This window comes from Garra rufa, chromosome 13 (assembly GCF_049309525.1).
Source record: "Garra rufa chromosome 13, GarRuf1.0, whole genome shotgun sequence".
Lineage (NCBI taxonomy): Eukaryota > Metazoa > Chordata > Actinopteri > Cypriniformes > Cyprinidae > Garra > Garra rufa.
The window spans coordinates 37,885,649-37,898,975 of NC_133373.1; the positions used below are offsets into that span (position 1 = coordinate 37,885,649).

A 13,327-nucleotide genomic window follows, 5' to 3' on the forward strand; every position below is an offset into this window, starting at 1 on the left:
CATTATCCCAGCATTCATGGAGATTTCAGCAGTGAGTTCCGGCAGCCGTGTGTCGTTTTCACGGGTCACCCGTCCCTGCGCTTCGGGGATGTGGTGCACTTCATGGAGCTCTGGGGCAAATCCAGCCTTAATACCATCATCTTCACCGGTGAGATACAGCACATCACCAAACCTTAAACAAATGCATGCTTTTATTCAGAAAGGATGCATTAAACTGATGAAAAGTGACAGTAAAGACATGTAAAATGTAGGGCTGTCATGATTCGTTCATTCTAAAATTTAGAAAAATCCTGGATTTCATTTTGCCCACATTGACTAAGCAGCAAAAGTGGCTCATTTCATGGCCAGAATCCATGAAACGCATTATTAGATTATTATTAGTTTTCCCAAGGCTGCATTATATATTAAACCCATTTAAGGGGAGACACTGCAGGCAAAAACAACATTTTGGGCTTTTAGATTTTTCAAAAAAGTGTTTTTTTCAGACTAGTGGAAAGAAAACACCCAAAAGACACTGTTAAGTGCTTCTTTTATAGCACTTTATCTATTTGTGTCAATAGATTTTAATTACAATCCATATTTTTAAAGGCCGTTTTCTCCAAATGAGTTTTTTTTTCCTACACTGAGCCACAAATCTCCACTTCAGCAGCACTTACACACACCAAACTTGACATTTGTATTCCTGTCTATATCCTGAAGGTTTTTACAGAGGGATTTGTTCATTTATAATTTGCTTGATTTTATACGACATTTTCTTCCCCCCAAAATGTTTTTTCAGAATTATGGAGTGACAAAATGAGATACCCAAAATCCCCTCTGTAAAAACATTTGACTCTAATATGTCAAAAAAATGAAACAAGAATTTTGAAACTGACTTTACTAGAAATGTATGCAAATTAGTGCATATTTCATTAAATAATGCCTTATTTGCATATTTTTAACATTTTTGAATTTTTTTATAATTTAATTTAAAAACATTTAAATTTTTCTATAATCAGTTTTAATGGTTAAATATTTTTTTTATGATTGATAAATCAAAAAGACTGTCTGATTAATTGAGTTTTACAGTTTTGTTTTTATCAAATTATTTTCTGGATTCTATTTTAATGCTTAAATTTAAAAATCAAAAACATCTACAATTAATTGATTTTATTCAAATAAAATGTTCTTAAGTAAAATTGTTGTAGATTAATTGATTAATCGATAAATTAGTCGATAGATTAATCAATATAAAAATAGTCGTTAGTGGCAGCCCTAGTACAATGTTACAAAAGATTTCATTTTCAAATAAAACATGGATTATTATCAGAAATGTTTCTTAAGGAGCAAATCGGCATATTAGAATGATTTCTGAAGAGTCATGTGACACTGGAGTAATGACGCTTAAAATTCAGCTTTGATCACAGAAATAAATAATAAATATATTCACATAAAAAACAGTTATATGAAATGGTAAAAATATTTTACAATATGTCGCAACAAGTCTCTGGGGTATATTTGTAGCAATAGCCAAAAATACATTGCATGGGTCAAAATTTTTGATTTTTCTTTTATGCCAAAAATCATTAGGAAATTAAGTAAAGATCATGTTCCATGAAGATTTTTTGTAAAATTTTTGATTAGTAATATGCATTGTTAAGAAAATAATTTGGAGAACTTTAAAGGTGATTTTAAAGATGATGTATATATCTCAATTTTGTAAAATTGTACCTTATGACAGGTTTTGTGGTCCAGGGTCACATATTACTATTTTTACTGTATTTTTTATCAAATAAGGGCACTCACAAAAGCCCTTCATGCTCGCATTTTACTCCAAAATCAAAAGAAAAAATATATTTTGCATAGACTTTGTTTAGGATCATTAAGATTTTTTGCATGGATTGTCACAGTGTTTTCTACAAACAAATATTTTTTATAATGATTTGATAATGATGCAAAATCCCCAGTAGAAAACCATTAGAATGTCTAGAGCCGTTGCCATGGAAACTGGGAGGTACTGGAAAATTGACTTGAAATGCTTTCAGGCCCTGAATGTGATGTAGTTTAATCTCCAGTCTGAAACGCTTTGACCTCTGACTCTTAATGACGCGTGCCTCTCAGAGCCGGACTTCTCTTACCTGGACGCTTTGGCTCCGTACCAGCCGCTGGCGATGAAGTGCGTTTACTGTCCCATAGACACACGCCTCAACTTCCACCAGGTGTCCAAACTCCTGAAGGACATCCAGGTACAGTCTGGAAAGTCAAATGTCCTCGGTGTGCCCATTAAAACAGTTGATTGAATTGGCCTGACGTGTTCTCATCTGTTTTCCTGTCAGCCTCTTCATGTGGTGTGTCCCGAGCCGTACACGCAGCCTCCTCCGTCTCAGCCTCACCGCTCAGACCTGATGCTGGAGCTGCAGCCTCCGCCCATGGCCTACCGCCGCTGCTCCGTCCTGGGGCTTCCCTTCAGACGCCGCTATGAGCGCATCCACCTGCTGCCTGAGGTCAGAATAAATCTGAATATCTCTCAAAGATTTATTTTCAACCACATACAGATTAATAGGTTTTTACCATGTATTAATATTTAATATTCCTATATGTGAACCTGGACAACAAAACCACGGGTATATTTGTAATAATAGCCAAAAATACATTGTATAGTTCAAAATGATCGATTTTTCTTTTATGCCTAAAATCATTACGATATTAAGTAAAGATCATGTTCTGTGAAGATATTTTGTAAATTTATAAATATATCAAAACTTAATTTTTGATTAGTAATATGTATTGCTAAGAACTTCATTTAGACACATTTAAAGGTGATTTTCTCGCACCCTCAGATTGCAGATTTTCTGGAAATATTTCGGCCAAATATTGTCCTATCCTAACAAACCATACATCAATTGAAAGCTTATTTATTCGGCTATATGTATAAATCTCAGTTTAAAAATATTGACCGTTTTGACTGGTTTTGTGGTCGAGGGTCACATATTGAATTAGCTTTTATTTTTAGATTTTCAGTTAAGTTTATTCCAAATACCTTTTTATTTATTTATTTACTTATTTCAGTTTTAGGTTATATATATATTAGTTTTTTTTTTTTTTAATTAGTTTTTTTTTTAATGTCAAAAACAGTGTTATTTTAATAATTTTATTTAATATTTTTAGTTTTTCAATTTAATTTTAGTTTAATTTTTAGTAATGTCCTTTTGTCTTTTTTATTATTATTTTTTTTAAATGTTTTTAAATAGTTTATTTAATTTTAGTTTTAGTCAGTAATTTTAGATTAAAGGTTGTATCAGCGATTTCTAGCCTAAAACATAAAGTGTCAATTTCAGCTGACCTTTCTTCACGATCCGCTCGCTGCCTGCCCCATAAATTGTCTGTGAAAAAACCGCGTCTCTCTGGTCAGCCTAGGGTCCGAGATATGCCAAAAAAAACAATCGGCACTACCAACCTTTCCACAGATAAACAAACAGTGTTCCAACCAATCAGCGTCAGGGGTTTGGTGTTGTGGACTTTCCTACTGGTGCAGGGATGTGAGGGAGGCGGAGCGAAAGTCCTCAACACCAAACCCCTGACGCTGATTGGTTGGAACACTTGTTTGTTTATCTGTGCAATAATTGTTTTTTTGGCATATCTCGGACCCTAGGCTGATCAGAGAGACGCGTTTTTTTCACAGACAATTTATGGGGCAGGCAGCAAGCGGATCGTGAAGAAAGGTCAGCTGAAATTGACACTTTATGTTTTAGGCTAGAAATCGCTGATACAACCTTTAACTTAGACTTATTTAGTTTGTTGCTGATGTAACATTTCTAATTTTCGGTTAGTTAAAATTAGTTTATTTTATATTATAATGTTATTTATATATTGTTATCATTAGCTTTAGTTTTTTTTGTGTGTATTTCTAGTTACATTTTAATTTAAGTTACATTATAATAATGTTCCTGTGTCATTTTTTTTTATAATTTAATATAAATTGCTACAAATATAATTAATATTTCTAAATACTTTTCATTTGAAATTTAGTCAGCTTGTTTAGTCAGTAATTTTTTTAATTGTTTTTTACATATTTTAAATATTTTGAAATAGTTTATTGAATTATAGTTTTAGTCAGTGAGTCATTTTAGTTTAACTTGTACTTATTTTAGTTAGTTGCCAATGCAACATTTCTAATTTACCTTTAGAATTTTTAATCAATTTTTTTAGTATTTGTATACAGCTGTAATGTTTATTATTATTTTGAATTAGCTTTTATTTTTGCATTTTCAGTTCATTTTAATTTTTTTTGTTACATTTCTACAGTAGTTTATTTGTTTTTATTTTTATTGTATTCAGTTCAGTAATTTTAGTATTTAAAAAACTTATTTGACTTATTTTCAGTTATTTTAAGTTTGAACACAAATACATTTGTAATAGTTTTAGTTTTTGTTAATTAGTACAACACTGGTCAGAAAGCATAAAAAGTATTTCTCTATGATGCTGCTAGCTTGTCAGGCATCTGTTGAGTTTGCTCAGCATCTCAGTCTCTTTTCTCCTGGTAAACCTCCAGCTTGCCAAATCTCTGGTGCCGTCAGAGATTAAAGCGGGCGTCTCTGTCGCTACAGTGTCTGCGGTTCTGCAGTCTAAGGACAACAAGCACGTTCTGCAGGTCAGTGAGTGTGTGAACACAGCATGTGCTCGGTGCAACAACCTGATAAATGCCGACCCTGCCCTTGACTCCTGTCATGCATCAATTTGCCTACATTTTTCTGAACACTGTCTGAAGCATTTTTAGCCCACTTTAGAACCAGTTGCATCATGCTTGCCTTGTAAACTACAGTTTATTCTTCCAGCATGAACCCAAAGGCATTCAGATTTAAAAAATGCAAAACTCCCTAGCCAGTTTACCAAGATTTTTTTTCTTTTTTGTGGAAAATCACAACCATGAGCACAAAAAAATTGAATAGCAATATTCTCAGTGTTCTGGTTAATGATATCTATCACAATATGCAATTTTTGTCTAAAGTGATTAAAAAAAACTGAAAAAGTAAAGGTACTACTATTATAAATAATATACTATTAATCACGTAATAGTAAAAAACAAACCAAAAAAAATAAATAAAAATCTAATATTTTAACAATGTAAAATTATTAATCAGTTTAATTGGTTTTCTATATTCAAAAATAGTAATCTATGATATAATAATAATAATAATAATAATAATACATAACTCTTAAAAATTAAAATTTATTTAATTTTTTTACAATAACATTTATTTTAATACAATAATTAAAATGCTATTTTATGGCATAGTTTTATAATTTAAATAAAAAGTAGGTTTTTTTAATCCAAGCAAAAAGGAAAGTTTTTTTCACAACCATGATAGAAAATAAATAATAATAAAAATGAATAAATTAAAAAAAATAATAATTGAAAACAATTCAAATGCATTTTGTTACATATTATTATATTATTTTAAAATACATTATACCGTTTTAATTTACAAACAAAAATAAGTTTTTTTTTAAATAAGGGTTTTTTCACAACCATGATAGAAAATAATAATATATATATTTAAAATAGGAATTATTTAAAAGAATTTAAACACATTATTTTACATATTGTTATATTATTTTAGAATACATTATACAGTTTTATATTCCAAACTAAATTTTAAAAAGCAAGGCTTTTTTTCACAAATATTATAGAAAATAAAATAATAATAATAATAATATATTTAAAATAGGAATTATTTAAAATAATTTAAATACATTATTTTACATATTATTATATTATTTTAAAATACATTATACAGTTTAATATTTCAAACTAAAAATGTTTTTTTTTTAAAAGCAAGACTTTTTTCACAACCATGATAGAAAATAAATAAAAATAAATGTTTTAAAAATAAGAATTATTTAAAATAAATAAAATACATTATTTTACATATTATTATTATTATTATTATATTATTTTAAAATACATTATACAGTTTTATATTCCAAAGAAAAATTAGTTTTTTTTAAAAAGCAAGGCTTTTTTCACAACCATGATAGAAAATAAAATAATAATAAATGTATTAAAAATAAGAAATATTTAAAATAAATAAAACACATTATTTTACATATTATTTTCAAATACATTATACAGTTTTATATTTCAAACAAAAATGAGGTTTTTTTTAAAAAAAAAGCAAGACTTTTTTCACAACCATGATAGAAAATAAAAAAATAAAAAAGAAAGGTTTGTGTGAGCATTGTAAATAAAAAGAGCATAAAGTATAAAATAAAAATGGATTATGATAATAATATGAAAAATAATATTTTATTTGTTTAAAGTAACTTTTTGAAAGTAAATCAATTTTTAGTAGCTAACAAAACTCATTAAAATTCAAATTTATCAGCATAGTTTCTTAATCCAAACAAAAAACAAGGCTTTTCACATCATTTTTACTTGTTCATTTCAAGGCTAGTTCAGCAGCTTTGCCACTAACAAAAAAAAAAAAGTTTTGGTCTAGTTTGTACTAATCTGAACAATGCCTGAAACTTTGTGTTACGAGCAGTTTATGTTTATTTGCCTCTCTATGATGAATCGCTTCTTGTATTCCTCATTTGTAAGACATCTGCGTAACTAGATTTGCATTTACATACTTGTGTGAGTGTCTCAAGCCTAATAATACTCTATTAAGCTCATATTTGCGCGTTTGTGTGTGTTTTGTAGCCGGTGCCCAAACCCGCTCCGGTGCCGCCCAGTAAGAAGAGGAAGAGGGTGATAGAGGAAGCACCAGAGGTCCTGAACCCCAAACCCCTGCTGAGCGGGGCGGTTCCTCTGGAGCCTTTCCTGGCCATGCTGTACAAGGTACCACATACAGTACACTCCATATGTGCCCTAACCAGTCAACTCGTTCTGTACAGGACTTTACAGTGCGACCATTTCAGTCACATTTGCGACTGAAAACTAGGGCTGCACAATTATCTTATTAAATCATAATTGTCGATTATTCTCTTGAAATTGTAATTGCAATTATTAATTACAGTTATCACAATTTACATTGATTAATGTTTTAAATAGCTTTATATTATTGTTTGAAGCAACTGCATGCCATAATTTTATATTTTCTAATTAGATATATTTTTTTATCCATGTGCGAGCTATTGAGCTCTGTGAAACAGCCAATCAGAGCAGAGCTCATTAATATTCATGAAGCTTCCAAATAAGCCAATAACAGAGCATTTCGTTCTAGGGGCAAATCCTAGGGTTCTAAATGGACCTGTAAAACCATTTCTGGAGATTTTTTGCCCTTTCCTATGCCAAATACCTTCTATGTAGATATCATAGAACAATTTTAAATATTCTCTCAATGCATTCTATGGCACCTTTAATACATTAATATTCACAATGAGCAATAGCTACATTCGCTAAATAAGTTATTCTTTGTTAAAAACTCTTAAATGATGTACTTTTCAGAAACTGAAAGCTGTTTTGTTCACAGTGTTTAATGCTAGAAACTTGCTAATGCTAGAAAAATGTTAGAATCATGCTAACTACATTCTAATCATGTTAGCAAAATGTTTAGCTAATAATCTAATCTCTCTATATAAAGTTCAAAACTTTAAGCTTTTACAGCTGCTAGGCTTTCTCAAGCCAACCTAAAGTTTGTATTGACAGACTTTTTTTTTTTTTTTATCTAGTTCTGTTTTAATTACATTTTTTTTTTAAAGCTTATAAAATATATTTTTTGTTGTAAAAATGCCATTACAAAGGTAAAAACAAAACTTCCCTTGTAAATCACTTTAAGGAGTCAAATATCACCTCGTAATGGGAAGGCTACTTTTTGATCAGATTTTTAGATTATTGATTAGAAGGTGCTCCTGTTATTTTGACTGTGCTCCTCAGTTTTTTAGGAGCAAGCCAAGTGCTCATGTGTGAAGAGAGTTGAATAGAGTTCAGAGTGCCTGTAGGTTCAAGTCAAGTCGGGACAAGCGTTGGATGAGTGACTTGAGGAGTGTCTATAGCGGCTTTCACCTGTGAAATCCAGTCTGTGTGACGTCCCGGGGCGGTAGAAAGAAAAGCGCACACCTGACGGTGGTAATTCAAGCGGTACGACCCACTGACGCAGAGATGTGCGCCTAAAGAGACGTGGCTAGAATGTCCCGCCGCCAGCGCTAACCTCATTGTTGGCCAACTAAATGAAAAGCGGGATGGAGTAAGAGAAATCCAGCGCTCCATTAGCATGCAGGGAAACGGCAAACTCCTCATTTGCTTTGGATCCCAAACGGCAGATTCTGGCAGCACTTCTGCAGGCGCCCGGAACATCGATTAGACGCTAATTAAACTGGAAGCGAAATGAATTTCTCTAGTGATTGTAAAGGAAGGTGATCCTGCTGAAGGTGACTTTGTGAGCTGCTAATGAAGTCGAGCCTGGGTTTGTCGGAGAAGTGCTGCTTTAGTGCTGAAGATACGGCATGATTATTTTTTTGATGTACAGTGGCCTGAAAAATGATTTCTGAGAACTTAAGTCACACTTATAAATGTTGAGATGTCGTTGCATTTGATTAAGCATCATCTACAGAACTATTTTCTCAAATTGAACTTCATTTATGTGTTAAGCATAACAATGCAAGGTGATTTTAGTGCATTTATAAAGATAGTTCTCAACATTTTTTGGTCTACTATAATTGAATTCATCAAAATTAATGATCATTTTATTAAGTGAGCTCATTATTTCAGCATTTTAGGTAAAAAAAAACTTTTAACTTAGTATTTTAACATTACTTACATATTTTAAATTACATTTAATTTTTAGTTTTTATTTTAATTTTAGTACAGGTTTATTAGTTTTGTTTAGTGATTTGCTTCCGTCAATTCATTAGCTTTTTTGTCATTTCACTTATTTTTTTATTTTAGTTTTAGGGCCAATATTTTAATCTAATATTTAAATTTTTATTCTATTTTTGGAATTAGTTACATACTCTTGTAATATTTATTACATTTTCTAAATTAGCTCCATTGAAAATTCTCCATTTTCATATTAATTTATTTTTGGTTTTAATAATTGTATTTGTTTTTATAATTTTTATTCAATAATAATTCAGTAATAATAGTTTATTGAAGTATTTACATTTTGCTTTATTTTTAAAACAGTAGATAAAGTATATATATATATATATATTTTTTTTTTTTTTTTTATGTTAGTATTACTATTTTGGTATTAGTTACATGCTGTTGTAATACTTATTCAAATGTTAAATTTATAGTTAATTTAAATTAATATTGTTTTCAGATATTTACATTTTTGTTTTAGTTTTATTTGTTTAAATTCTGCATTTTAGATTTAGTCAATAAAACACTGATTTGTATTTTGATATTTTGATGCCTTATATATTAGATTGGTACATAATATATATATATATATATATATATATATATATATATATATTATATACCGGAAATATAAATTGTATAATGTATGTTTTTTGGAAATTATTATTTTGGTATTAGTTACTATTGTAATATTTATTCCAATTTTAAATTAGCTTTTGTTTTATATTCTCTGTTTTCATATTAATTTTATTTTGGGTTTTAGTCATTTTATTTATTTGTATCATTTTAATTGAATAATAATGATACTTTTTCAAATATTTACATTTTGCCTTATTTTTAAAAACTATTTTGTACTATCATTTTAATTCAATAATAATTCAATAATAATAATAGTTAATATTTACATACCATTGTAATATTTATTCAAAATTTAAATTGGGTTTTATTTTAATATTCTCATATTGTTTTATATTCTCTATTTTCATATTAATTTTATTTTAGGTTTTAGGTTTTTAATTTTATTTATTTTCATCCTTTTTATTTAATAATAATAATAATTCAATAATAACAGTTTATCTTTTTTCTTCAAATATTTACATTTAGCTTTGTTTTTTTTAAACAATGTATATTAATTGTATATAATTATTTTTTTTAATGATTATTTTACTATTACTATGTTGGTATTAGTTACAATTGTAATATTCGTTCAAATTTTAAATTAGGTTTTATTTTTATATTCTCCGTTTTCAAATATTTACATTTGCTTTATTTTTATTTTAGTTTTAATAGTTTGTAGTTTGGTTTAGTCATTTTAATATTCAGCTTAAACTTATTTCAGCTAGTTGTCAAAACAACACCAAACACCCTAGCAACCACCTAGCAACAGGCAAAATGCCAAAACATTGGCCTAGCAACTACGTAGCAACATAACAAAACTTCGGAACACTTAAGCAATATCCTGGCAACCATTCTCAACACCCTAGCAACCACATTACTAGCTAATAACCACCTTAGCAATCACATTATAACAAAACACAAAACAAATAGTGATTTTACAGTAATAAGCTGATGTATTGTGGAGTGGTTATGATCTCATTCTCTCACACACATCTGAGTGCTGCTGCTGAGCGTCCCGCTGAGAGCCTGTAGGTTTGACCGCAGCTGTTATCCCGCCGTAAAACGTCCCAGATCTCCAGCATTAACTGATAACCTGAGAGCAGCGCTCAGATGAGACTCCTGCTCTTCAACAAATAAACGGGAATGAGCCAATTAAAACTAATCAATCCCACGATGAACTATGAGACGCATATTGAGTGTTGTGCTGGAGTAATTAACATCGCTTATAGCTCTCTGTAGTAATTAAACAGCCTGAGACAGAGTCAATTCAAAATGAGCAAAAAAAAAATTGATAATGAGAAAATTTTCATCATGAGAATTGCCAGTACAGTATTATTTTAGTAATATTTATATATTATAGTATTTATTATTATTTTTGCTTTTATTTTTATATTTTTGGTTTTTATTTAGATTTTAGTATCTTTTATGATTTTGTCATTTTAAGTAGTTTTCATGTGTTATTTTATTATTATTTAATTATTATATTTATGTTTTGTTCATTTAAATGTGCTTTTTTTTTTTTTTTTGATTTCTGTTTTAATAATTTTATCAGCTCAACTTAAAATTATTGTATTATAATATATACATAGTATATACATATTCTGAAATATATTTTTATTTATTTAGTGTTATTATAGTTAACTAAAAGAAAAAACAAAACCATTTTGCTTGAAATAAACTAAAATATAAAAAGGTAAACATTAATTTTAATTTACCTTGATGTACTTAAATATCTAAAACTGAAATAAAAATGGATGAACTACATAGACAAGTAACAAACATGTAAAAATGAATACATGCATAAAAAATGACAAACAAAATAAAAAAAATAAATAAAAGTAAAACGAATTAAAAATATGAATAAAACCATAATGGTATCCCAATTATGTTGTATTATTTTATGCATATAGATATTGTTTTATTTATAGTTTATTCAAAATAGAAATATTTTCTAACAATATAAGTCTTTACTATCACTTTTTATTAATTTAACACATCCTTAACATAAAATTATAAAAAAAGAAAGAATGAACATTTTCTGACCACAAACTTTTTAAATGGTAGTTTATATTGTTGCAAAATATTTCTATTTTAAATAAATGCTGTTCTTTTTAACATTTTATTTATTATAGAATTTCTGAAGGATCATGTAACACTGAAGACTAAAGTGCTGCTTTGCATCACAGGAACAAATTACATTTTAAAATAAATTTACATAGAAAACTGTTATTTTACACTGAAATAATATTTCACAATATTACGGTTTTTTTCTGGATTTTTGATTAAATAAATGCAGCCTTGATGAGCAGAAGAAACTCTTTAAAAAAAAAAAACATTAATAATCTTACTGATCCCAAACTTTTGAATGACAGACTGTGTGTATGTATGTATGTATATATATAAATTATTTTTAATAGCAAAATGAAAATAGTATGTGAAATAACCCATTATGCAACACTAAAAGTTTCAAAAGGCTAATATTGACAGCATGATTGTGTTCAACCTGTCTGGTGGCAGAATGGCATCAGGGAGGTGAAGGTGGAGGAGACGGCAGACGGGCACATTCTTCACCTGCAGGCGGAAGACGTGCTCATCCAGCTGGAGGAAGACGGGACACACATCATCTGTGACAACAACGAGCCGCTGCGGACGGCACTCAGAGACCTGGTGCTCCACTTCCTCCAGAAACTATGACCTCTGACCCCAGCGCCTCGCCTGCGGCCGATAATAGCTGGACGCGAATGAAAAGTGGCTGTAATAACATTGCCTCTGCACATCCCCAGCCAGAAACTACTGTGTGTGGCTGATGAACTCATCCCTTACATCTGTAGACAGATTTCCATGAGGTATTATTGTTTAGTAGACATCAGGATGGAGACTTTTATTTGTTTTATATCATTGTAAAATAAGCTTTTGGAATAAAACTTTTTTTTCTGTGTTTTCTAAAGCCTGTTTTCTCTCATTTGAAATTCAGATGATGTTGTTTATTCCACATGGCCAAGTTATGAGATGTGCCAGTTGATGGCATTTGGTGTAACTGACATCAGATCTAACGTTGCCTTGCCTTGCCTTTTATGTTTCACAAAACAAAGTAATTCATGATGGTGATTAGGGATGCACCGAATGTTCGGCAACCGAAATTATTCAGCTGAAAATAGCGAAAAAAAAGCTCTTTTGGTGTTCAAATAAGTGAAAAGGCAGAATAAATGATACCGAACAATGACGTGATGCAATCAAATAGAGGTGTGCACTAATGCAGCAAACATGCCAACAGTGTGCAAGCATTCAAAACTGTATGAGAAAGACGCAAAAATCTTTACAAGCACCGACAGCACGAACCACATCGCATGTCCTCCATGAGAAGAGAAAGAGCTGGTTGTTGCTGGTTACTGTATGATGACTGAAATCACCAAATGGCCTTAAACAAAGACTATAGAATACCCAAGACGTGTCACTCGTACAGTTTTGAATGGGGAAAAATGCAACGCTCATTATGGCCGCGAAGCCCCGCCTTCTTAGTGAAAGAGCCAATCGTTGATTAGTAAAGTCAGCGCGTCACTGCAGCTGCCGTCAGAAGTCCCGGTTGCTATAGAAACAGTCGGCGCTCTGAGACGTGCGCTCAGTACTGCGCATGCGCACTGGCTCATTTAGCCGGAAAAATAAGCGTTTTTTTTAACTCTATTGGAGCACAAGGAATCATATTTATGAGGCAGTTCTTGTTGGATTTCTTTGGAGATTTAAAATAAGAAATTTAGTCTTAAGCTTGGTTAACAGTTTTGGAGAATTTGATGTTTCCCCATTCAAAGAGATAGGAGCTGCACTTGGGTTGTGGCTAGAGGGTATACAGCTCAGACCGGAAACTAACAATGAAATTAATTGTTCTACCTATTAGATTGTGTTTTATTAACGTCTACACCTACCCCA

General features: G+C 30.3%; 1 protein-coding gene across 1 annotated transcript in view; it reads left to right on the plus strand.

Annotated features, from left to right (window-relative positions):
• The window catches only part of ints9 (integrator complex subunit 9), a 19,144-nt gene extending 6,905 nt beyond the window's left edge, over positions 1 to 12,239 (plus strand). Inside the window, exons 9-14 of the mRNA XM_073852797.1 lie at positions 4 to 148; positions 2,101 to 2,225; positions 2,316 to 2,483; positions 4,532 to 4,630; positions 6,683 to 6,820; positions 11,921 to 12,239. Coding sequence (XP_073708898.1) covers positions 4 to 148; positions 2,101 to 2,225; positions 2,316 to 2,483; positions 4,532 to 4,630; positions 6,683 to 6,820; positions 11,921 to 12,097 — 852 coding nt within the window. The 3' untranslated portion in view covers positions 12,098 to 12,239. The remainder of the gene's footprint in view (positions 1 to 3; positions 149 to 2,100; positions 2,226 to 2,315; positions 2,484 to 4,531; positions 4,631 to 6,682; positions 6,821 to 11,920) is intronic.
• The last annotated feature ends 1,088 nt before the right edge of the window (positions 12,240 to 13,327 follow it).